The 23,620-nt window shown below is 39.1% G+C and overlaps 1 protein-coding gene across 2 annotated transcripts in view; it reads right to left on the reverse strand.

Moving 5' to 3' along the window:
- Positions 1–5,813: 5,813 nt before the first annotated feature.
- Positions 5,814–23,620, reverse strand: part of MARCHF6 (membrane associated ring-CH-type finger 6) — a 49,106-nt gene continuing 31,299 nt past the window's right edge. For both annotated transcript variants that reach the window (XM_040548212.1, XM_040548210.1), the window contains exons 17-26: positions 21,483–21,583; positions 20,869–21,006; positions 18,976–19,177; positions 17,152–17,221; positions 15,772–15,953; positions 14,480–14,614; positions 13,511–13,600; positions 11,946–12,078; positions 10,844–10,979; positions 5,814–8,081 (exon numbers count right to left, since the gene is read on the reverse strand). In XM_040548212.1, the coding sequence (XP_040404146.1) occupies positions 7,991–8,081; positions 10,844–10,979; positions 11,946–12,078; positions 13,511–13,600; positions 14,480–14,614; positions 15,772–15,953; positions 17,152–17,221; positions 18,976–19,177; positions 20,869–21,006; positions 21,483–21,583 (1,278 nt within the window). In that variant the 3' untranslated portion in view covers positions 5,814–7,990. The remainder of the gene's footprint in view (positions 8,082–10,843; positions 10,980–11,945; positions 12,079–13,510; positions 13,601–14,479; positions 14,615–15,771; positions 15,954–17,151; positions 17,222–18,975; positions 19,178–20,868; positions 21,007–21,482; positions 21,584–23,620) is intronic.

Raw genomic sequence — 23,620 nt, forward strand, 5'->3', positions numbered from 1 at the left:
CACGCCTGAGCTGGGCGTCCAGCTGCTGGACGATAAAGGCCACGCGGGATAAGGATAAAGCAGTGGCCTCTGGGAAACAAAGAGCACGCGTTTTAGCTCCTGTTTAGTCTTTTGATAAAGCCTGCGTACACTGCAGAGGCTGCTGCGGTAGGTTTACCTTGTTGGGCAGCTGAACACCACAAGTGCTCTGTCACTTCCCCTAATCAAAGGGAGAGGGAGAAAAATGGGATGGGAAGGGCTCTAGGGTTAAGGAGAAGGAGATCACTCACCAATTATCGTTATGGGCAAAACAGACTCAGCATAGGGAGATTAATGCAATTTATTGCCTGTCACTAGCACACCAGAACACAGAGAATATGAAAGTGAAGCAAACTAAAACCACCTTCCCCCCCATTCATCCTCCCCCCGAGCGGTGCAGGGGAAAGGGCAATGGGGGCTGTGGTCAACCCATGACACTTCGTCTCTGCTGCTCCTTCACGGTTACTCTCTGCCCCTGCTCCACGTGGGGTCCCTCCCATGGGATGCCGTCCTTCCCGAACTGAGCCTACAAGGGCTGCCCATAGGCAGCAGCTCTTCAAGAACTGCTCCCACACGGCTCCATAATACAGGGTCCATCCCCCAGGACCAAACTGCTCCGGCACGGGTCCCCCACGGGTGGCATCTTCCCCAGACCCCCTGCTCTAGGTGTCTTAGGGTGTGCGCTAGGTGTCTTAGGCAGGCAGGAGCTTCCCCCTGGAAATGTGCCTGAAGGCTCCCAGTCAGGAGCTACTGGTGATTCTTCCAACCAGACAGGAGAGCTCTTCCTCTGAACGAGGAAGCAGAGAAGCCACAAAAACATTGAGAAGGTTTCTCCCTAACACTAGAGAAGAGAGCAAGGGTGAACCTCAGACTGACCCCCACCACCCCTCCACCTCCAGGCCCCCAGGACCTCAGCAGCCCACCCACAGACTGCCCGTGTTGTGGCGGCACAGCAGCGCAGAGACCGGGCCCTCTCCTCCCCCATGCCTCGGGGCACAAGCGATGGCACCTCTTCACACTGCGGGGGCATGGGTAGGTGTAGGAGATGGCTCCTGAGAAGGGCTCATGCAGCACTTGATTGTCAGCAGAGCTTTTATTGACTGCTGGGAGACCTGGTGCCGCCTGGCTGTGCCTCCCTTGCCCATCTGCAGGATGTCTGGGTGCTTTGCCCCCTCTCAGCTGCTCTCAAGCATGGGGGGCTGCACCACTTGCAGGGAGCCCGGTCGGTGGCAGGGGTAGTGGAGGCCCCTGCCCCTCCGGAAACACTGCTGCCACCATCTTATGGCACAGGGAGCCCAGGCACAGGATGAGGAGGGGGCTGGAGGCCAGGGCACAGGAGGGGAGCTGGAGGGCAGGCCCTGTGCCCGAGGGGCAGCCTGTCTCTCTGGCGGTCAAAATGGCCAGGGAGAGCCATCCCCAGGAAAGGGGCCCTCTGCCCCCCGACCCTCCTCCTCCTTCCTGATGAGGGTGTCTCTCAGGCCACAGACACCTCTCCCAACACAGCCACGTTTGGCCATGCGTTGGCCACCATCACAGAGGCTTCCTGATGTCACAGTGGCATCTGCCCCCCGTATTGTTCCGGGCCCTATAAAATGCCCCTGCGCAGGGCCCACCACTCGCTGAGCTTCCAGGCCCTCTGACGACAGCCATCATGGATGGGAGGAAGAGGACCTGGAGCAGAGGCTGCCCACCCTTGCGTGGGTCCAGAGAGGATTCGTTCCTCAACGCAAAGAGGAGGAGGCCACTGCCTATTGTGAGGAAGTGGAAGAGGTCCGGCGCCTGTGGAAAAAGAGCAGTGCCCTGCACTGCAGCTAATGCTGTGGAGCCCATGGAGGTGGATCCACCTCCAGATGAACTGATGGAGGGTCAATGTGCCAGGTCTCCCCACCATCAAGACCCATCGGCGACAGCGCAGGAGCACACGACCAGCTCCATATGCACGGCCCGGCCTCTGTGCCTCAAAATAGCACAGCCATCCTGCTGGCTTGCCTGCAGGGTGGCCTTCTTTCCTGTCCCCCATCCTCCATCCCCCACCCCCACCTCGTCCAGAGGTGTCATCTCTTCTGCATGGAGTCCTGAGGAGTGGGCAAGAGGGGACTTGGCTTCCTCTGGGATGCTGCACCAGGGTGGCAGAAGGAACGCCTCAGAGAGCCACGGTGGGCCTTGGGCCCTGGAGCCCGGCGATGTCTCCGTCTGAGGACAAGAAGGCTGCCCCATGGCTGCTTGAAGAGGAAGCCGCACCTTCCGTGGCAATGCACAAAGAAGAGCAGCAGATCAGTCACAGCTCTTAGGGAGACAGCTGCTCCTCTGAAGAATCAGAAGACTTCAGGTCTGCCAGGAAGAAGTGCTGGAGTGCAGCGTTACTGTTTGTTCAGAGAAGAATGAATAACAGCTTCATTAGGAGCTCTTCCAAGACCGGGCAATAAATAGCAATAAAAAAAAAAGTAATAAAAAATAACAGACAACCAGTTTCCTCTCTTCTTTGGGGACAATTTAGTGACTGCGTCTGTACTGCTGCATTCCCTTCTGTTCTCCCCAGTACAGGAAAGATACTGATGTGCGTGTAGTGTGTGTAGTATAGTGTGCCCAGCCCAGGGCATTCAAGACAGTGTGGGCCCGGGGCACATGGCGTACAAGGGCAGGCTGAAGGAACTCCTTGGGTCAGAATTAAGGAGAGACGGCTCAGGGGTGGACCTGACTGCTGCCTACAGCTGCCTACTGGGAGTGTGTAGAGAAGATGAAGCCTGAGACTTCTCAGGGGAAACGCAAGCACCCCCAAGGCCACGCTTGCAGATGGAGACATCCCCGTGGATAAAAGGAAAAGATTGTCCCCACAAGGATGCTCAGACAGAAGAGGTGTCCAGAGAGGTGGTGCAGTCTCTGTTCTGGGGACACCTGACCTTGACTGAACAAGGTTGGATGTTCCCAGAGGTCACCTTGTCCTTGGTGTGCCGCTCAGGGATCTTCAGGCAGATGTGGCCCCTAGGCTTCCCAGATAAGGAGGGGAGGCTGGTCAGCTGTTTGCTTCTTGGATCCTCTGATTTGCCTGTCTTGAAGATGGTCCCAATGCTTGCCTCTTTCTAGTGCTCAGGAATCTTCTAGGGTCATCCTGACCTCTCAGAGATATAAGAAAGCAGTCACTTCTGAAATAGTGAGTAAAATTAGGATCAACAGGTAAGGAAGGAAGGGAGGCTTCAGCTTCATGGAGTCATGGTGCAATGACAGCTGCCAATGAAACAGGTCAATGTTAGACTGTTTAAGGAAACTGACGATTACAGAGCTTAGTCATTTGGCTAGTAGGTAAAATCCCTTTTGATGAAGAAGGAAAGAGATCACAAAGACACATTATGAGGGACATTCATAGATCATTTTGAGAATCTTGGCCCTAAGTTATAAAGGCAGTACATAAACCATTCAGTTTTGGGAACAAAATAAAGCTGATAAAACTGGTATGACAGAGGGAGTAAATACCCAAGTGTAGCTTCAAGTGAAAGAAGTACTTCATATTCTTGCCTTAGACACTGAGCACTTTTACCCCTGCACTTTACCAATTACTAAGTGATTTTTACAAGGAAGAGAAGTATATCTGTGGACATACTTGGTTTATAGCAGGATCACCTGATTTTATCTTCTAAATTCTTCAGCTTCTTCCTGCTTCCACCACTCCTAATCACAACTAGCCAAAGTATTCTCTATTAACTCCATTTCAATGCAGCAGCATGTTTAGGTTCAGCCCATTCCTACTGAACTTAACTGGGCCCTTTAACCAATTTTGCACATTTTTAACATGTAATGCCAGATATTCACTATCAAGGTTCCAATACAAATTCTATTCAACATAAATATCGAGTTTTGCAGTGTTGTATTTTTGTAAGCAACAAGGAAGCTCTTCCCTCCTGGTAAAATATATTTTCCAAGAGCAGGACCCATCCTTAAGACCAAGTGAACTAATATTCATCACGTTAGTAAGGTTAATTCCCACCTTCCAACCCGATGTCAGACGACTCCAAATATGTTTAATTTCTCCTTGTACAGAACGAAAAAAAAAATAAAGCCTATGCAGCTTTGGCACTGGACACTAGTCAACAAGCATCAACAGCAAGTAAGCATTAAGGCATCAAAACTGATGTGTACAGCTGTGAAATCTTGTCAGTGCTCCATCCCCCTATTATACTGACTTCCAAGCACTGTTTATTTTGGAGAAATATTTGACCTTTGGAAATATCTTCTGAATATACCCATTATTAGGAAACGTTGATTTCAGCATCTCATTTCCCAATTGATGTTGACTTCTAAACAAAGAAATTAAAAGCACAAGCATAGCTTGTTACTGGACTAATCCCAGACTTAATACAATTGTTGTAACTTTGCAATTCTTCAGTTCCAGTTACTCTAATTAATAACCGAGATATCAGAGGAAAAGAGAGCTCTAACTTACCTTGACACTGTAAAAATAAATTTATCTGCTTCTGAAGACATCCTAAACTTTACTGTATTATCAAGGCTCAATTCCCTGCTTAATGTTTTTATTACAAATTCTGCGAAGAACCCCTGTCATTGCTCGGATGATACAGTGCCTATTCACAAGGCAAACGCACGAACACTGACCCTGTCATGAAGAATTTACAACCTAGATACAAACAAACAGACAGACAGTGAAGTACAAGGCAGCAATACTGGTCAGGCTGCTGGGCAGTGGAATCAAGAAGCCACTGTCAGTTGTGTTTTGTAGGTAGTGGTTTTTTTTTTTTTTTTTTTTTTTTTTTGCCCCCCCCCCCCCCCCCCGAATTCTCTGAAGAGTAACAGGGCTGCTGTGAACATTTTTATGAAGACTTTTCCTCACACACAGGGGGAAGCAAGGGACGAATGCGCTCAACTGAAAAATGATGCAAGTGCTGCAATCACTGTTGGAGCCTGCATCTCGCTGAGGAAGTAGCCAACAGAAAATAGTTACAGGTTCCAGAGGGCCCGCAGAAATGTAAACAAGTAACTTAAGCTTTACCCAGCAGAGAAGGGGTAGTCAGAGAAAAGATGCAGAGTTTTTACTGTTTTTAATCAATATAAAATATTCTGTGTAAAAACAGTCGAAGCCATGCTGCAATTAACTTCTTCATTATGTAGAAGATGGCTACAAAGCCATCTGACAAATAGCGGATAAAGGCTTGTAGATCTACCAACAGCATTAGACACTCAGCACCACAAAGGGGATACAATTAAGCCAGTACACATCTCCAGCCCCTCCCTTTGAGACCCAAGGTGAGCACAAATTGTGATGAAATCGCACAGTTTCTCTCCCACTTGAAGAGTAATGTAAAACCACTGCACGCTGTATCACTCTAGCACAGATGGAAGCCACTGCTACAGAGCTTGTCAGCTGTCCTAGCAACAGCCAGTTCACTTGCATGCCTACTATCAAGTTTCTATCCCAGAAGAGTACACAGCACAGTAAGGCAAACTATTAAAATTTAAAGCAATAAAAAAAAGTTATGCCATTTAGCTCTTGTTCTATACAGCCCTCTTCCCCAAAACACGCCTAATGTAAGGAGACAGGTGAAATTTTTCTTTGGAATCTTACAATGGACAGTTTCAGAAATTTCACTCCACCCATGATCTGTAATGTAGTGCAAAAGCAAACAACAGTTTCATTTGAAACCAGCTCTCATTAACAAAGAGCAAGTACAAATAATGTAAACCACCATAAAATAGCTACAGTTCCCATTACAAGACTGGACCGAGTTATTATTTCTCGTGTCATGACTTGTAAAATTAACAATAAGAAGGAACAGCACAAAGGCTTTTTCTTAATAAATTTTAATGTTAAGACCAGTTTGGATAAAAACACAATGTTACAAGAACTGAAAATTCTGCATGATGCACAGTAGTGCTGGCAATATTTGAGTGATTAAGATCAGTTTGGAACTGTTTACAAAAGATTTGTCAAGGACAGAATTCTGGCATAAATAAGAATGTCATGTTACCAGTGAATGCAATCTTGTGAAAAATACTTGTCCCACAACGTACGCCACTGTAAATATTCAAATGCAACATTTATGCACATCAAAAATATTTGGGGGTAAATACTCAATTTAGCCTTTAGGCAGCAAAGGTGAATTAGAGAGAAATATTTTGGCTATTTTTCTATGACTTCATTTCACTGGAAAAAATCCTAACGAATCACTCCAAAAGCTAGTATTTATGGGTTCAAAACTTTCAGGAAAATAGTAATTCTGTAAAGTAGCAGTTTCTGTCCTTATGACCGTGACAGCCCAATCCTCCTGACACCAGGTTCTGATGCATTTGGCTGCTGTGCTCACTGCCTTACAACGTGACAGTCACACACCAGGAAATGCACTACCACCATCAGAGCCTGGACCAAATTAGCGCAGAAAACATCAGATCAGAGATGCAACGTTAATAAAAGGAGATGACACACTCCAAGCACCTGCCAGATTCTCAAGTATTAATTAGATACACATACAGTTAAGTGCAGAATACTGAAGGACAACGTACCAAGTAGCAAATTTAATTGTTCCATCGATTTTCCGATTACTGCAATGGATACTTGTAATTCCCCATTTCATCTAAGAAAAGTATTGCAACCTTAGCATTAGATTTGATGGTACTTAAAGCCTTGTGATACTGGTATGTATTTTCTTCAAAACATCTACATTAAAAATTACTGCAAAAGAACTCTATCTCTATATAGAAATAACACAAACTTGTTTTGGTGGCTCTTGTTTGTGTCCTTGCAAAGAAACCTAACTTTTCTTTGCCTGTTTAATAGCATATATAATAACATATATTCCCCTGCCCCAGAGGCAATCAATGGTATGTGATGCATGACTTCCTCAGGGTTACTCCCATAAAAAAATCATGCTGACCAATTCTGAAAGAATATATATTTTTTAAAATGTAATTGTATAATATAAAATTCACACTGTAATTTGCAACTTAGGTAACTCACAGGAAAGAAGGAAAAGAAAAAAGATTTCAAACTCTTTAATTAAAGACCAGGTCAGAATGTTGCTTATACTATGCTCTTTGTTTCTGTGCAAACACATCAGATATGGTTCATCCCTTCTCTTGAGGTCTTGAAAAATTCTACTACTGGTAAGTGGTAAACCTATCTAATTTTTCTTGGTACCTTTAAATGCTTCCATCACCTAGCTTTAGTAAATTTTTACTTACTGCTTCAATTCAGGAAATCCTGATTCTCAAAGCCCCAGAAAACCCCCAAACAAACCGAAAACCCAGCTGAGCCTCAACAAGTACATCTGAATTCTCAGAAAAGGACATCTTTTCTTGATTTAACAGTAACTGTACAATATTACAAACTCAGACACATGAAAAACAATCAGGCAATAGAAAATATACAACAGCTTTGGTGTTATACAAAATAATAAAAAAAAAGACTTGACAGCAAGAGACATAGTTCATTATGTTCTCACCATAGCCACTTCACTGCTGACTGTAAGACAGTTATTTACTTCTGATATTCTCTGTGTGGCCTTTCCATCCATGAAAAATCATACAATCTTACTACAATAAGAACTGTTATGAACACCATAAAGTAAGCTCCAAATTTTATAAAAACATCTTGCCTCTTTGCACTATTGCTTTGTGGCACATTGTTTGTCAACAGAACAACAGTCCAAAATAAAGTGACAACTAGATTTAATAAATTAATATACTTTTTTTCTTTTTAAAGATGTACAATGCACATTCTTTTTAATCCAAGGTTTTAGGGTGTCAGGATACTTCTATTTACACATATACAGACCTCAGACAGCATTGATAACACCAGAACACACAGATAAGGAACAGTGCCTTAACTGCTATCTGGATGCTACAAACAGAAGCCGAAACACTGCTGAGAGTATTATTGGGAGAGATATCCAAAAACTGAAGAAAAGTCTATGAAAAAAAGGACATGTGAAGGCAAAGGGAAGGTCAAGATGTTTAATATGACCATCTATTCTTGCGAAGACTGAGGTGGAGTTGTTGATGTGCCTTGTTTACCAGACTTTCGTTCATAATTCACAAGTCGTTGCCCAACAAGATATCTGAAATTATAATAAAAACAGCAATAATTTAACAGAAGTTACTACAATTCTGTACCATAAATCCACTCTCTCTCTTTTGTTGCAGAAGGAGCTTTCTCATGTCAGTAAAAGTTATCCTATACATGACTCCCCATCCCAACAATTGCCTTCAACAATCTCCATATTTTCATCGTTTTTTCCCTCAACTTTTAGGTATTTCACAATGGAACATATAGCTATTACGGGGTTGTGTTTACAGCCTTAACTTTGGGAGTCATACAATTCAGAAATATACAATTCAAATAAGATATGAAATATACACAAAAGGAGTGTGTTTAGTATTATTTGTAAAGCCAGTCCCTTTTGCTAGATGATACTTTTATGAACACTTTTGCAGTGTTCACCCAAATGAACAAAACATCTGTAACAACAACACAGAACCAAATGAGTGTTAATGAGGTTCTAACTCCAGTAAAGAATCTGCCACAATGCAGAACATGCATCATGTGAGTACACGAGGCTCAGCTCATACATCCAATTAAAAAAAACCTTTGTTGGAAAAAAAAAAAGTATCGTAAACGAAGAGCTTTTACCAAAGCTCAATCCTTCTTAAAGGGAGGGAAAATATTTTCATGCTACTTCATGTCAGGGTCAGGCCTAAGGGCTGTATGATTACTTTATTTAAATTCTGTTACAACATCACATTGCCTCATCAGCTTAGCAGATCTTATCTTTCACTTTATTCCTTACCTCCTCTATATCATTTTACACATCTACTTTTTGCCATCTAAATTCTTTTCTGTGCTTCCTACTTGTCTGCTGGTTCTACGTGTAAAAGAACCATATGCTCCCATGAATTCTCCAACTGAAACTTACTATTTCCTTTAGAAACCTTCACCACTGCTCCTTTTCCCACTTAACCATAATCAAACCACAACATATTGTTTGCACATTTGAGAACGTCACAAAATTTGTATATTCTTTTTAAATTTGTTATGTAAAAGATGTAATTAAGCATATTTCTAGACTATAAACCTCTACTGGTTAGCATGACTATGTATGCTTGGCTTACTGTAATCATAATCAGATCATTAACTTATGTTACACAACCTTCTTGTCTACAAGGGTGGCTACAATACTTTCTTTGATAAGTTCATTTAATATCGAAGTAATTTACACTTAGATATTTTCACAGGTTTGTAGGCTGCAAGAAAGCAATTCTCAATATTAATGCAAGTTGCAATTCAATATGCATTCTGCCTAAAAGATATCAACATTTAGCTGAGAACACATTTGTAAAAAAAAAAAATAAAAAATATATACAAACACACACAAGTAAAGGCATGTTGGGAACAAAGATTTAAAATACCTGATAAAATTAAAGGTACTAAAATATATATTGAGCAGCTTAGAGTTTAATTTTAGTAAAAACTCTCTTAATATTTATAGATTTTATTAATTGTACATTTACACCAAACACTTTTAACATATCAGTATCTTCAGAACATTTACGGTTCAAAGAAGTGCATTTTAGATTTGACTCCTTTTGTAGACAGTGGAAAGCAAATCTGTTCTATGGCAACTCCGGACATGAACACGTAACACGTTTATTCCTTTTTTATACAAAACAAGACAAAACTAAGAAAGCTAGTTTCTGGGGTTCAAAACTAATTTTCCCAAATAGCCCCCAAAGCAGTGGAACTGCACACTGCACTACTCAGAAAGGGATATAAAACGTTTTAAGAAAAGGTCCTATGAAGTACGTGTACTCACTCATACTTGTAAGTATGAGAAACATGATGGAAATAAAAGCTCTAGTACTTAACTGTTAAAACTGAGCAAGCAACATGCCTGCTGAAAAAAAATGGGACATTTAATTTCTTGTTGATTTCAACTTCAGAAAAATGTTAAGATAAGATGCATAAAAAATGTAACGCAGAAACATAGAGTGGAGTAGGATAAGAACTTAAAAATGGAATTGCCTAGAACAGAAAAAAAATAAAGAATATTTTGATCAGTTAGTTGCACTCAAATCTAAAAAACTAAATTATACTTATTCCAAATATGCTTTGGAACAGATCCTTTGTAACATCTGATGCATTACTGGTCAACTTCAAGAAGAAAGGGCATGTTTTTAAATGATTGGAGAACAACAAGCATTTTGAACATGGGTAGTAAGGATAACAATAAAAGCTTAGAAACTATTCAGGCTAACCAGAAAAACAATGGGAAAATAAGTACTTTTATCATGCATCTAAGTAATGCAGAGTAATAATTAGTAAAATCGTCAGAAAAGTGTGCAAGATTTGATAAAGACAAACAATCCATTCACCTGAACTTTAACAGGTTCATTGGACTGACAATTAGAAAGAATAAGAAAAAACATTATGCAGAAAATGTTGAAGAAATGGTTTTATAAGCAGCAGAAGGATGAAAGATTTTACTTCCAAACACGTAATAAGTTTTTACACTCACTTGCCCTTCAAGGCTTAGAGAAGAGACAGACAAGCAACCAGCATCATATGGGGTAAAAAAAACCTTCAAGTTAGACATAGGGGAGTGTCTTCCATTTATAACGAGAGTTTGTTCCTCTGCTTGTCTGCCTGAAGAACAGGTGGAACACTTGCCAAGAACAGTTTAGTCTAAGTCTGCTTCAGAAAGTCACTTGTCTAAAAAGCTTCTTAAAACCCCTTTTAGCCTTAAGGCTCTACATTCAATCTACGGTTGTTATCATTAAAGTGGATAAATTAAAAGCCCCTAACAAAAACATACTATATACTCACTTGTCATTTTTAATATGTTCATAAAGGCGCTTGAACTGGCGGACTTGGAAGGAAAGGATTCCCATCAAAACCACCACCATGAGCAGAAAAGGATAAATTCGACGCTGAACTAGGTTTTGCATTTCAGCAGTAACTCCTACAAAAGAAAATACAACCCTCATGTAATCTGACATTGCTGAAGGTAACATGTATTCCTGCTTCTGTAGCTGATTCAGCTTTTTGTTATACTGTAACTTCAGTGGTAGGGCAGTGAAATAACATCCACATATCCCTGATAGCCAACCTGACAAGTGTCTATGCTGGTCTTCATAAGCATTAAAGCTGACAGCTCTCCATTAATACAGTGAAAACCCCCAGCAAACAGTGGTGCTTACCAGCTTTCCTTGCTTACTGACTTTTGTGTACCTTGTATCAACAAAAAGTTGACACTCTAAAAGTATGCATTCAAATGAGAGACTGAAGAGTAAAATAGGACTTCTTGAATATCCTGTTATCATCAAAACTAACCAGCAAAAAAAAAAAAAGCCTGTTGATGAAAAAGCACATCCTGCTTCTAATAAAACTTATTTCATTCAAGTATAAGGGGATAAGGAAGTCTGAAAAAAAAAAAATCCATGTTTACATTTAAAAAAAAAGGAAACACCTTAATACTGAATGACAATCTCAAACCAAAACTGGTACTTTCACTTTTCTAAGCTTCCTTCAAAATGTGACAAGTCAGAAAAGATGTCCTCGGCTCAGTTATAGCTCTTAAAGAAAGAATAATATTAAAGGTTGACTGTTCAAAGAAACTAATAAAACATCCCTTTCCCAAGCCAGCTAGATACCTACATTTCTGCTGTTAGATATTCAATCCCATACTTTTGATGTATTCTGCACGTTAGGAAGCCAGTCAGAATAACGTATTAAATTTCTCAAACAAACAAACAAAGCCACCAGACATAAGATGACAGAAATCCTTAAGCATTTACATTTGCTGCTAGAATAGTGTTGTCTTTTTGTTCGTTTAAATAACCTAGAGCTTGATGTTTTATTTCCACAGATATGTTTACCTTGCCCTAAAGCATCAAAAGATAATCAGGTATTCAAGATGTATACATACCTAATAAAGGTACAACCCCAGAAGCTATGATGTACGGTACACACAGGGAAAGTAACAGAACAGAGATTGCGGGTGCTGCCAGTTTACAGATTATGAATTGTAAATCAATGTTACGAATCCCATTTGCATATACCTAAGAAGAACAAGATAGAAATAGAATGGATCAGTCAAGACAGCCACACCTTGTGCTTACAGTAGCAAGGTTTTACACAACTCTCCTCATGAGATGCAAACGATATTCCCAACGTGAAGAAAACCATGACAGTCAGAGTTGAAAAAAAAAAAGAAAAATAAACACGCCAATCTACATCATGAGTGTCTCAGGAAATCATTTGAATAGTTCCCTGGAGAATAACTTAATCTGAAATAGCGCTGGGATTTCGTTGCAGCGGTGTAAAAGACTAGCCAAAAGATCATTAAACAGAGCTGTGAAATGGTGATTTTGTTTGTGACCTGGGATTGCTTTGTGCTGTTAACTGTGCTGAAAGATCCTGTGGCTGCTAGTAGAGCAAACCTATTAAATTTGGCAACAGAAGCTGAAAAATAAGAGGTTCTAAAATATTCTTGGATATATGTACTCAGTTGGGCAGACCTGCCTCTGCATGCGAAGACAGGGTCTCCACCATTTCTGGGTTTCTATAATTATGGCTAAGAGCTAACGTCTGAATATGACTAGACTAATCACAGGAAACAATTTCAAACAGCTACCACACAGAGCTAGACAAGGGCCTCTGTCCCACAGCTTGGGCGTAACCATTTCTAAGGATGGCTCAGAAGAGCACATGTATAAGAAACAGGCCCAGGAAGAGCATTTGAAATGGAAGTAGCTGTGCCATGCAGCAAGAGGTACTCACAGAACTAAGACTACATTTCTACAGTGTGGCACCTAAAATGATCAGTAAATGGCTCAACAACTGGGACTCTGGGCTAGATCTAATGAAGACAGGAACCTTTTGTATAGAGGTCAAGACTTGCACCATGGCCATTACATTTGATGTAATGGGGTTGAAAAGTTATTTTCTGACAAACAAGTGAGATACATTGTTGAGATAAGTGTAGAACTTAGGTTACACTCAAGGAAAAAATACTTGCAGCAAATAAAGCAACAGGCTGTGCCATTCAGAACTGCTCACACCAACTTAATTAAAGGGGAAAGGCAACACTATCTTTCAGATCTTTGTGTATGCATGAGGGAATCTTTATAGCTCCAGTGACAGCAGAGATTTTGTTCTTGAGCGGTGAACATTATGTATATCCCCTATATGAACACACGTGAATTCATCCGAAGAAAGAATTATGTTTCTCACTTTAACAAAAACCTGATAAACTGCATATATCTATACACAGCATTTTCTTTATTTTCAATTTCTGAGGTTTTATTTATTCTTAAGTGTACCATAATGGACTTGGATATGCAATTTAAATGAATTTTACATGACTACTTTAGTTTTACTCAATTATTCAAATTACTAAAACAGTAATTTTAATTTTTTGACTCACACATTCAAAAAAACATCTGTCAAAACATACTCTACAGGTAATTCACACGGACATTTTTTTCTTACCTGTTCAATAACAGTTTTCAGCCACCACTGAGGACCCATCAGAGTTATGGCTGCGATTATTTTGGCATGCAGAACTCCAAGAGCCCAGTCCTAATTTCATTAAAACGGATTAGTTAGCGTTAACAACTTTTTTAATAGCTTGATGACTGAAAGGTTTTAGAGTAACTTCTTAATATTACTTGGAAATGAAAAAAATATTTACTTCCTATTTACAGAGGAATTTGTTTGAAAGAGGCATCATCTTTTGCCATCTCCTAAGAAAGACAGGACACTCACCCTCACTTAACATCTATAAAATACTCAACTCCCTTGAACTGGGAAAGTCAGCTTCTACTAGCAACTAGAAAATTAAAGCGTTACACTTACAGCAACAGACTAACATTTTGGTACAAACGAATTAACATTGGTAACGTTTACCTAGAAATAAATTATGAATTTTGTTCGCTGGGCACAACTGAAAAGAGACCGGCTCCATCCTCTTGACACCCTCCCCTCAGATATTTATACACTTTGATGAGGTCTCCCCTCAGTTTCATTCATTCTGCACACCATCACTGAATTAAAATTCTGTGTTCAAAAAAAAAAAAAAAGCAACCGAACCTCTTGCTGCATTAACTACAGGTAGAAGGCGTTCCAAAAAGATCAGACAGAATACGTGTATCTGTGCATATATAAACATAGGCTATACTAACTTCCGTATGTAACTTGGTGTCTGTCTGATCACTGAAATGCAAAGACCCTCTGAAGTCATCTCATAAAATTCATCTTCTCATACTTAAATTACTAGACCTATCTGTCTGGTTTAAGTAATCCTTGCATCCAGATTGACTATCTTCTCTCTGCTGCCTGGAAACGTATTCATGGGAAATACACTGAAGCACTGAAACAATGTGAAACAAGAACTCGGGTAACCCTTAATCTTAAGTAAAGAAATGGATCAATAGCAGCAGAAGAATGAGAGCAACTGACCTGCCAAGGATAGAAGAGAGGTGTTTGATCCAAAGGAACTCTCAAAGGTGCAACAATGACCAGTTCAAACAGAAGACCAAGCAAAAGTGGAACCACACCTGCTAGCAGTATAGCCACTATTAACGTCTTCATTATCTAAAACATCCAAGACATGCAGTTAGTATGTTTGTCGTGATTTTTTGTTTTTTTAATTTTCAAAACGCAACCTGAACTACAAAACCAGATAAGGCTGGAGAAAAAACACTACAGACTTCTAATTCACATATGCATACACACCCATAAAAGTAATTATAAACATAAACAGATCTGCAATAAAAGTTTTCAGGACTGGGTCCTATTCTAAGCCCCCTCCAAAAAAAGACATGACTGTACCTATTGTTATCCATATAGTTTTAAACCACAGACTTGCATTTTACTCTGATCAGTAAAGAATACCATCCAATGGCATTATTACATTGTACTTTTCCAACACATTTACAAGAATGTAGAAGAATGTACACATTTTCCAAGCATTTAGAAGAATCTTTCCAAAACTACAGATTTTTCTCCAGTTAAAACCAAATCTTAAAAGTTCACCCATAATGGAATATATCTAACTTAAACAAAAGAATTAGTAACAATACCATGCCTGAATATTTCTTCATTCTAGAATTCTCTTAATTTACATGTGTCATCCAAAAATCAGATCCAAAACTAGTATGACCTAATTAAGACGTTCAGATTAAGGAACAAGTAGAATATTACACAAGAACTATATTACACAAGAACTCCTGGTAATAAAAGAGGATTTTTTCTTTAACATTCTTAATCTGAACACCACTCTGGAAGATCAGACAGATTATAAAGATCTTTCTGAAAACATGCACCAAGTTACTTTTCAGAGACATATTCATTATCTGTTATTTTACTGTTTTTTTTTTTGTTTGTTTGTTTGTTTGTTTGACAACATTGAGTTACTAATGAAGCAACAGTTAATCTTTCAGGTGTATGTGAAAATGTCAATATATTTGAGGACGCATCACATATAGGATAATATGCAACATACTTTTACGGGAACAAAGACAGACAAATGCAAACTTAAATAAACAAACATATATGCAAATCACGTACGCTGCTTAACATTTCCAAAAGTTAGCCTATGCAATGGGAATGTAACCTGCACGAGCTTAAAAAAGGAAAATGTAGTACGCATTACAAGGCAAAATTGGCAAGGAAAAATTGAACAATTCTGTAATCTACCTTCGCCCCACCTCCCCCCCCATACTTCAGTAGAAACATTTCTTAAGACTCACCATGAGAGACCACTCTTTCACCTTCTGAAAAATCACTCTACGACCCTGCGGCATCCAGGCTACCAGCACGGTCACCGCTCGGATGGTTAGCCAGCAGACATAAAGACCACAAGCAGCTGTGTACAGTTCGTGGATTTTGGCGGTGCCCGTCCAAAATGACATTAACCATCGGCCAGCAAATACTGAAAACACAAACACTTTTAAGTACTTTTGATATATTAAGGAAATCCTTAAGGATGCCTATAAAAATATTTATCAAATTCATTGCTAATTATCAATCCACAGATAGTTTTTAGCATTAAACAGTATTTTGGTACCATACCCATAAGGCACAAATGTGCAAAGCCCTACATAAATAATAATGTAGATGTTGTCAAATATATACATACAATATTTTCTTCTAAAATTTCATTACCCCAGTGACGTCACCTGACCTAGCACAAAACAAAGCACTGAATGTTGTGCTATTCAGAGCCTAAATAGTAATCTTCAGAACTTCAAAGGCAATAATGGATTACTGCACAAGCTTGAACTAAAATCTTATGGATGATGTTTAAGTTATTTCACTGCCTCACATTATTTATTTTTAAGGTCTACTAATCGGGTTTCTGAAGCACTCCAACGAAACGGCAAGGCGTATTTGCTGTTTCATTTTTTAAATAGGGTTTCTATTCACTGATATTACCACGGAATTATTTTTGTGTAATGTTATTCAAATCACTACAAAATTCAGAATTCACACCTCAATATATTATTGACTTTAGGATCATTATTAAAAGGAGGTAAAAGTGACATGGTACTATGGCAGCCAGATTTAAAAATTCCAACAAATTTACATGTCTTAATTTGTTCCAAATTATTTATAACAATTCCAAAATGCTTTTGACTTGGTTAAAACTGCTTCTTCATACACATTTGGAAGCAGCACATATATTACTTAAGTCTCCTAGTGACCTGTCATGGCAACACTTTCAGAAATATTTAATTAAGATACCGTAGGAATCCAGGTAACAGCCTATTTATTTTCCTTCTCTAAATGGCAAAGCAAACACAAGGGGTATCAATTCTGTTTTTCTCACAATTTTACTACAGAGAGCCTCAACACTTGGAGCCCTCCCCTTAAAAAACAAACAAAACAAAAAGAAATAACACTAAACAAAGAAAATGTTCATCTCTTCTCTACTGAATTGTCATTTACATAAAGGTACTAACTCCATCATTCAAATTCTAGGCTACTACAATTTTATTATGTACCTTTCAAAATGAGACATCGTTTCTCCGTATTTTCTTCTTTTAACTTTATGCTGTGATTTGGAAACATCTGCTATTATTGAGCATTAGTCTGCATTTTTAATCACAGTTTTACAATAACAGACTTACCTGGTAAGGTAAGGCAGATAAGACTAGCAATCAGTAATGTTATGCACATGAAAACAATCAAAAGAAATATCTGAAAGAAGAAAGAGAAAAACTATTTATAAGAAAGAAGTCCGCAAAGAACAACTTAAAATGTTAGGCATAGGAAAGCAGACCAGAAAAACAGAAAAATCTTTGACAGCTGAATAAGTAACTGCTTAGTTATCATCAGTTCAACGTCAGCACCCCAAATTACTGAAAACTTATACTCTGCAATGATTTAAAAGGGGTGACGATTTCAGCCCATATGTTTTATCCAGAAGCATCCACAAAAACAAAGCAAAACAAAAAAACACACAAAGGCATTTATAGAAAGGAGGAATTTACAAGCCTCTGGTTTAACACACCTGTTCCCCTTGAAAGTAGCATATCCACACTACAGCTGTTCTATATGAGCAGGTCACAACAGATAAGACTGCACTCTAATTGCCTCCTTAGCAGCCAAACCAAATTCAATTAACCTGTCCATCATCCCAGCAACTTCAGATGAACTTGACTCAGTCCAACTCAAAATGTTACAAGTAACATATTTTCTTTAAGAAGAACATCATAGTCTTATCTGAATCTTCAAATGTGTCTAAGCAACACCTTGTGTGTTGCTTAGACACCAGTTTTCATCTGGACCACTTTACTGATCAGCATATTAAGAAGGGAAGAAAGGAGCAGCTGCCATAGAAATAAGACTGGGACCACTCCTTTCAGTAAGAACAATGTATTTATGCTAGATCAAATTGGTCAGAGTCAAAAGCATGCCTTGACTTCCTGGTAGGACTAAACAGGTATAGAAGTGTCTGCTACGTGGGGGGCAAATTCATTCTGTTTCCCTAGTCCTTTCATCCCTGAGTTACTGCCTCCCACTGTTCTTTCTGCAACAGTGTTGTAGCTCACGCTCCCCTGCAGAGAGCCATTTCAAAGAGTAAAAATAGCAGTGGAGGGAATTAAAAAAAAAAAAAAAAGCCCCAACTTAGAACATGCACAAACTTAATTGTTGCTAAGTCCTGAAATCCTTTCAGATTTGCTTTCAGTTCTACTTAGTTGAGTTTTACAGGAAAAAAAAAAAGCTTTTCTTTGTACACTGTTGTGAGATTTCTTTTAGTTTAAGCATCTTAAGGAAACTTCCAGAGGCCAACAGTGGCTCTAACTTCAGCCACTATTTCCCTCCTTGAGCTGTATATGTGAAGCCATGGTAAATGAGCTCTCCTGAAATTTACATTTGATTAACTCAGTTGGAGTTTTGGTAAAACCAAAACAACTTATCTAGTTTGACTTGCATATTGTTTTAGAATGTTAAGTATTTGCCAAGTAGCATCTCCTTCCTAATAGCAGGCATTCAGAACTTTAAAGTACTTTAACACTTTTCTGTTTTCCATTTAACTTTATAACAAAGGAAAGGAGTTAAGAACACACTCCAGCTATGAGACTGAAGTACACCCTCTTGAAAGCTATGCCTTGTTACAGATCTTCCTGAAGTACCTGTTTGCTGGAGTCTATTACACTTCTCTCCATTACTAACCGTGAGGAAAATAAGACATGAACTTCAATAAAATACACAACAGCAAGTGTAGCATCTATAAGTAAAATAGTAATTGAAGGTGAAGTTACAAAGCTGAAAAAAGCTACATGTGAGAATATAATGATAAGTCTAAAAGTCAAGAAGTTGCAAACTGTACAGTACAAGAAATGTGACCCACACTTGACTTCTGATAACATATGGGACAAATCTTTAAAAAATAAAAATCCACAGCTATTTCTCAAATTCCCTTCTCTTGATCTGTTATATATACCTACCCTGAGTGGGAATTTTAAAGGCCTACGATAAGGCTGGAAACCCACGGGTCCTCCTTGCTGAAGTATGGCTTGATGGGCTGCATGAAGACCTTCTCCCACAACTGGAATGGCATTGTTATTGCGAGCATGCTGGTTGTTAGGCTGCTGGTTCGCATTGTTTTCATTCTCTTCCTGGTCACCAAGTAGGTAAGAATGGAGGTCTCTGCAACAACCAAAATTTCAGTTTTGTTCTGTTTGATATGAATGAAAATCTTACAGATGCATAGATGCTAAAGATGTACTCAGAATGAGTACAGAACTTATACAAGAGTACTGGCAGAATCTTGAAAACGTAACAAATCATTTTCTGATAAACTCCTCCATATCTTAAACACAGACTTTAGAAGAAAAAAGCCAGTGTGGATATAGGTTAGAACCGTGGAAATACAGAGATCACTCTTCTGTTTGCTTTATAACATCATCTGGTATTAAAGTTGTGCATATAAAAGGGAAATTGCATCAATATTCCTGTTCATGCAAGCAGACAGTTCAACTAACATTGTATTTTACTGTTACTAAGCTCTACTGGAAACAATTGTCTTCAAATCTAAACTGTACAGGGACAATACTGCTTTGCCACAGACACATTTACACTAGAATCTTTCAAGAAGATTCTAAATCACTCAAAACCTGTTCACAACTTTCTCAGAACATCAACCCCAGAACCAGTCAATCTATTTAAAAAACATTCCATTCATATTCCCTGCATACCTCGTTAGCAAATAGATCTTGAATGTTTAGAAGTTAACTTTCCTCTGCTGTAGCAGAATTTTTATAGCAGTGAGATGCGTGTAGATATTCTAATGCCAGACAATGGAAGTATTTTGACAACACTGCTTGCTTTTTAATAAAACCCGAGTAAAATATTTTAATCTTTGCTCAACTGTAATTGCTACAGAAGTATTTTGCAGTTGTTCTTAGCAACTGTGATAGTGGAGAGAGCAAAGCCATTTCTATCATATCTGCATTTCTCTTCTTCCATCATGTTTAAATACTATAAAAACACTGAAAAACGCATTCCAAGAATAACTCTCCAAAATGCACACTAAGAACGGGGTGGTGACAGTTTCAGGTCCTTATGAGAAGTTGAAAAAATACATTGGATTACAATGGAGTTAAAAGTCTCTCTCATTCATTTTCTTAGAGTCTCAGACAGCTTAGACTCGGTAAGAGAATGCCAATCTACTTTGAAGTTAAATTTTAAAAAAATAGCAAAATCAACTTTTTCTTTTTTGACTAATGTGGCAAACAACATGAACTCAAAAATCACTTCAGGTACACGAAGTCTGGCTTGCAGTCAAAATTAAAGAACCTCATTTTGTGCAACCATTTACTTGGGTTACCAAGACACACTTTTAATTGTCTTTGAGAGATTGATGTCTAAGTTTAAAACACCTAATTTAAGGTATCAGCGTCTTCAGCTTAATATTCTAAATCATTTTCCTTTATTTCACCCCCTCTCGTACCATAAACAAGAAATGTACGATGTGCGCATGAATTTTACTTCATTGACAGAAATGCTCTGCTGACATGTATTTCTCATTTTTACATTTAACAGAGAGTTAACAAACTCTTTAGTCAGACTTTTATAAATTTTTTTACTAACCAAATGCTCTAATAATGTACCAAAGAATTACTGGACTAGTCCAGAGCTACAACACAGAAGGAAGTACTTACATAGGAAATTACTATACCGTTTTTTGTTTGTTTGTTTTTTAAATCAAATATCTATCTATAAAACAACTGTTAAAGCTACTTATCGGAAAATTTCTCTTGAAAGCATGCTGCCTTCATTTTAAAAAAAGGCTAAGCTGGACACAAGGCTTGTAGTTGATTTTGGCTTTCTGCACTTACAGCAAGTATCCAGCAGTAACAGTCCATGCTCGTACGAGACCTTTCAACCACTGTCTTGTGTGCCCTTGTTCTAGCAAAGCTGGGAGCACCACCTGAAGCAAAAGGAGCTCTAGGGAAAGTTCACTTACTGGAGCATCACTAGAAACAACAGGAAGAGCAGGAAATCAAACATAAGCAACATTCTGTTAGCAATCTGTTACACTGAATCATACTAACAATAATATAACAATAACCTTGTCATTAAAAATAAATGCAGTTACACACATTCTTTTATTGATAATCAGATATGAACGTGAAAAAACAAACAATAACTTCCCTATAAAAAAGTTTCAGAGTTCCTGTTTTGAAGGAATACAGAAAGTAAACAGTTATCACTATGGAGCTATCACAAAATGCCTGCTATTTTTCTTAGCAGCTTTTTGTTTATTTGACAAATTATACTGTGTATCCACATGCTTTGACATTTTACTTTTCTAGAACAGTTTGAATTAATTTTGAAAAAAACAAAAAAATGACATACTCCACAGTGTCACATTAATGCTCAAAGAGCTCAAATGCATTTTTTCTAGTTAAATGGACATTGAGAAAACTTCTTTCTGAAATGAAATACGTACCTGTAGAGCATAACATTATATGGAAGAAAGTTTGGCAGAAGATACTTAATAATGCGTATAGGAAGCCAGAGCATGAGCAGTACAATTGATCCAAAGACAATCTGCAACAAGCAAGTTAACCAGTTAGTTTGAATAGCAGATTCAACCAACCCTAGCTGCCCACCCACCTCTCTGACTTGTTTTGTGCGAGTGGTGGGTTAGCCTGGGCTAACTGCCAATCATCCACCCAGCCGCTAATTCATTCCCCTGTCCTGCTGGACGGGCAGAAAACAGAAGGAAGGAAAGAAGATTCATGGATTGAGATAACCACGGTAATAGAGAGAGCAGAGGCTGCATGCGCAAGCCAAATAAAAAGAAGAATCCATTCACCACTTCCCATCAGCAGGCACATGTTTAGCCACCTCCTGGAAAGCAGGGCACATGCTCAGGAAGACAAATGTCATAACCACGAACTCTGCCTTTCTTCCTCCTTTCCCTGAGCTTTTATTGCTGAGCACGATGCCCTACAGCATGGAATACCATCCCTTTGTCAGTGTGGGTCAGCTGTTCCAGGTTTATCTCCCCTCCTAAACCCCTACCCACACTCAGCTTACTTGCTGGAAGGATGAGGGAACAGGACAGAGCAGGAAAGAGAAAACCCTGACTCTGTGCAAGCAGTGTTCAAGCACAGCCATAAACAACTGTTTCAACACTTTCAGCCACAAATCCAAACTGCAGGAGGACATGAACTGCCCTGAAGAAAATCAACTCCATCCCAGGCAGACCAAATACACTGCATTTCGTGCTGAACACCTTCGAGTGCCAAACAGGATTTTGGCTCAACATGCACTGACAGAATAACGTTGAACAGTTCTAGTTTCTTTCCCCTTCAACACCAGGACTATAAACTGTGGATTTCTCTCTTTTCCTAGCAGCTAGGTTTTCAAGCAACTTGTAGAAACCTCAGATGTTGTTTCCATTTTTATTTCCTCAACTAGATGAAAGATCAAAGTGGGGGGGGGGGGGGGGGGGGGGGGAAGACGTATAGAAACCATATACTTTTATAAATTCCACTTCCTTAAGGAACCAGATTAAAAATTAATTATACTTTAAATACATTCTTACACAGTATACAAAAATGCCACTAGAGAATAAAAATACAAAAAGTGTTGCATACTTAATATGCGAGGAAGAAACCAAATCCCGCTCTTCTTGAAACTTAATAGTTCACGTTCTACACAAAAACTTCCTTAAAAACATTGAGAAAGAAACAACTTGGAAGGTCTGATGTTTTTTGAAATGGCAACTTGTAAATGATCACCATTATGAGCCTCATATTCCAGCATGAGGCCAGTAAAAGTTCCCGAAATAATTAGCTAAGCAAACCATAAGCTGAAGTTCAAGTAACAGCCAGTTCCAATGCAGTCACAGAACTTATGTTTAAGACCTCTGGGAACAAGCAGATGCCTGCCAATATTTGTGCCACTGGCTGTGACACAATGTTTAATGCAACTAAAATATTGTGATTATCTACAAAGAAAGTATTTTTAAAGGCAAACAGGTCAACTCCTCTAATGTTCTGACAGGCTCTCTAATAGAGACTGCTAAGATCTCTCCTAAGATCTCTCCATGAACTTTCACTGCTCAAAGCACTTCAGGTGTATGTAATGCTGTGTGTTAAATAACTGTTTCCAGTACACTGGTTTTCACAGTTCATAGGACATTATTTCAAAGACAGCAGGGCAATAAAGGGAAACGTCTCAGGCTAAGCAAACCTCACACAAACAAATCTAAAGGAAATCACAAGAAATTTCATTGGTTCCAGTATCATAGAATGATATCTGGAAACAGACACCACTGGCTACATCGGTGCAATTCAACACAAAACTTAACCAGAAAGTTACTCTACCCTTTCTGCACTGCTTTAGCTGAATCATACCAAAAATGTTTACTGCAGTTACTGAGAGCATCATAAAGCAGTTAAGTGATTTACAATATCCATAGTAATAAACACTTGTTGGCTGAATACACAAACTTTTGCTGCAATTTTGTGTAAAGAGAAGATACTCAAGAATCATTTGTTTTGGAAGCTACCTCTAAAGTAAACTAGTCTGACGCTCTGCTCAGAGCAAACCCAACCGCATCAAGATGCTCAGATC

Source organism: Cygnus olor, chromosome 2 (assembly GCF_009769625.2).
Source record: "Cygnus olor isolate bCygOlo1 chromosome 2, bCygOlo1.pri.v2, whole genome shotgun sequence".
NCBI classification, from domain to species: Eukaryota; Metazoa; Chordata; class Aves; order Anseriformes; family Anatidae; genus Cygnus; species Cygnus olor.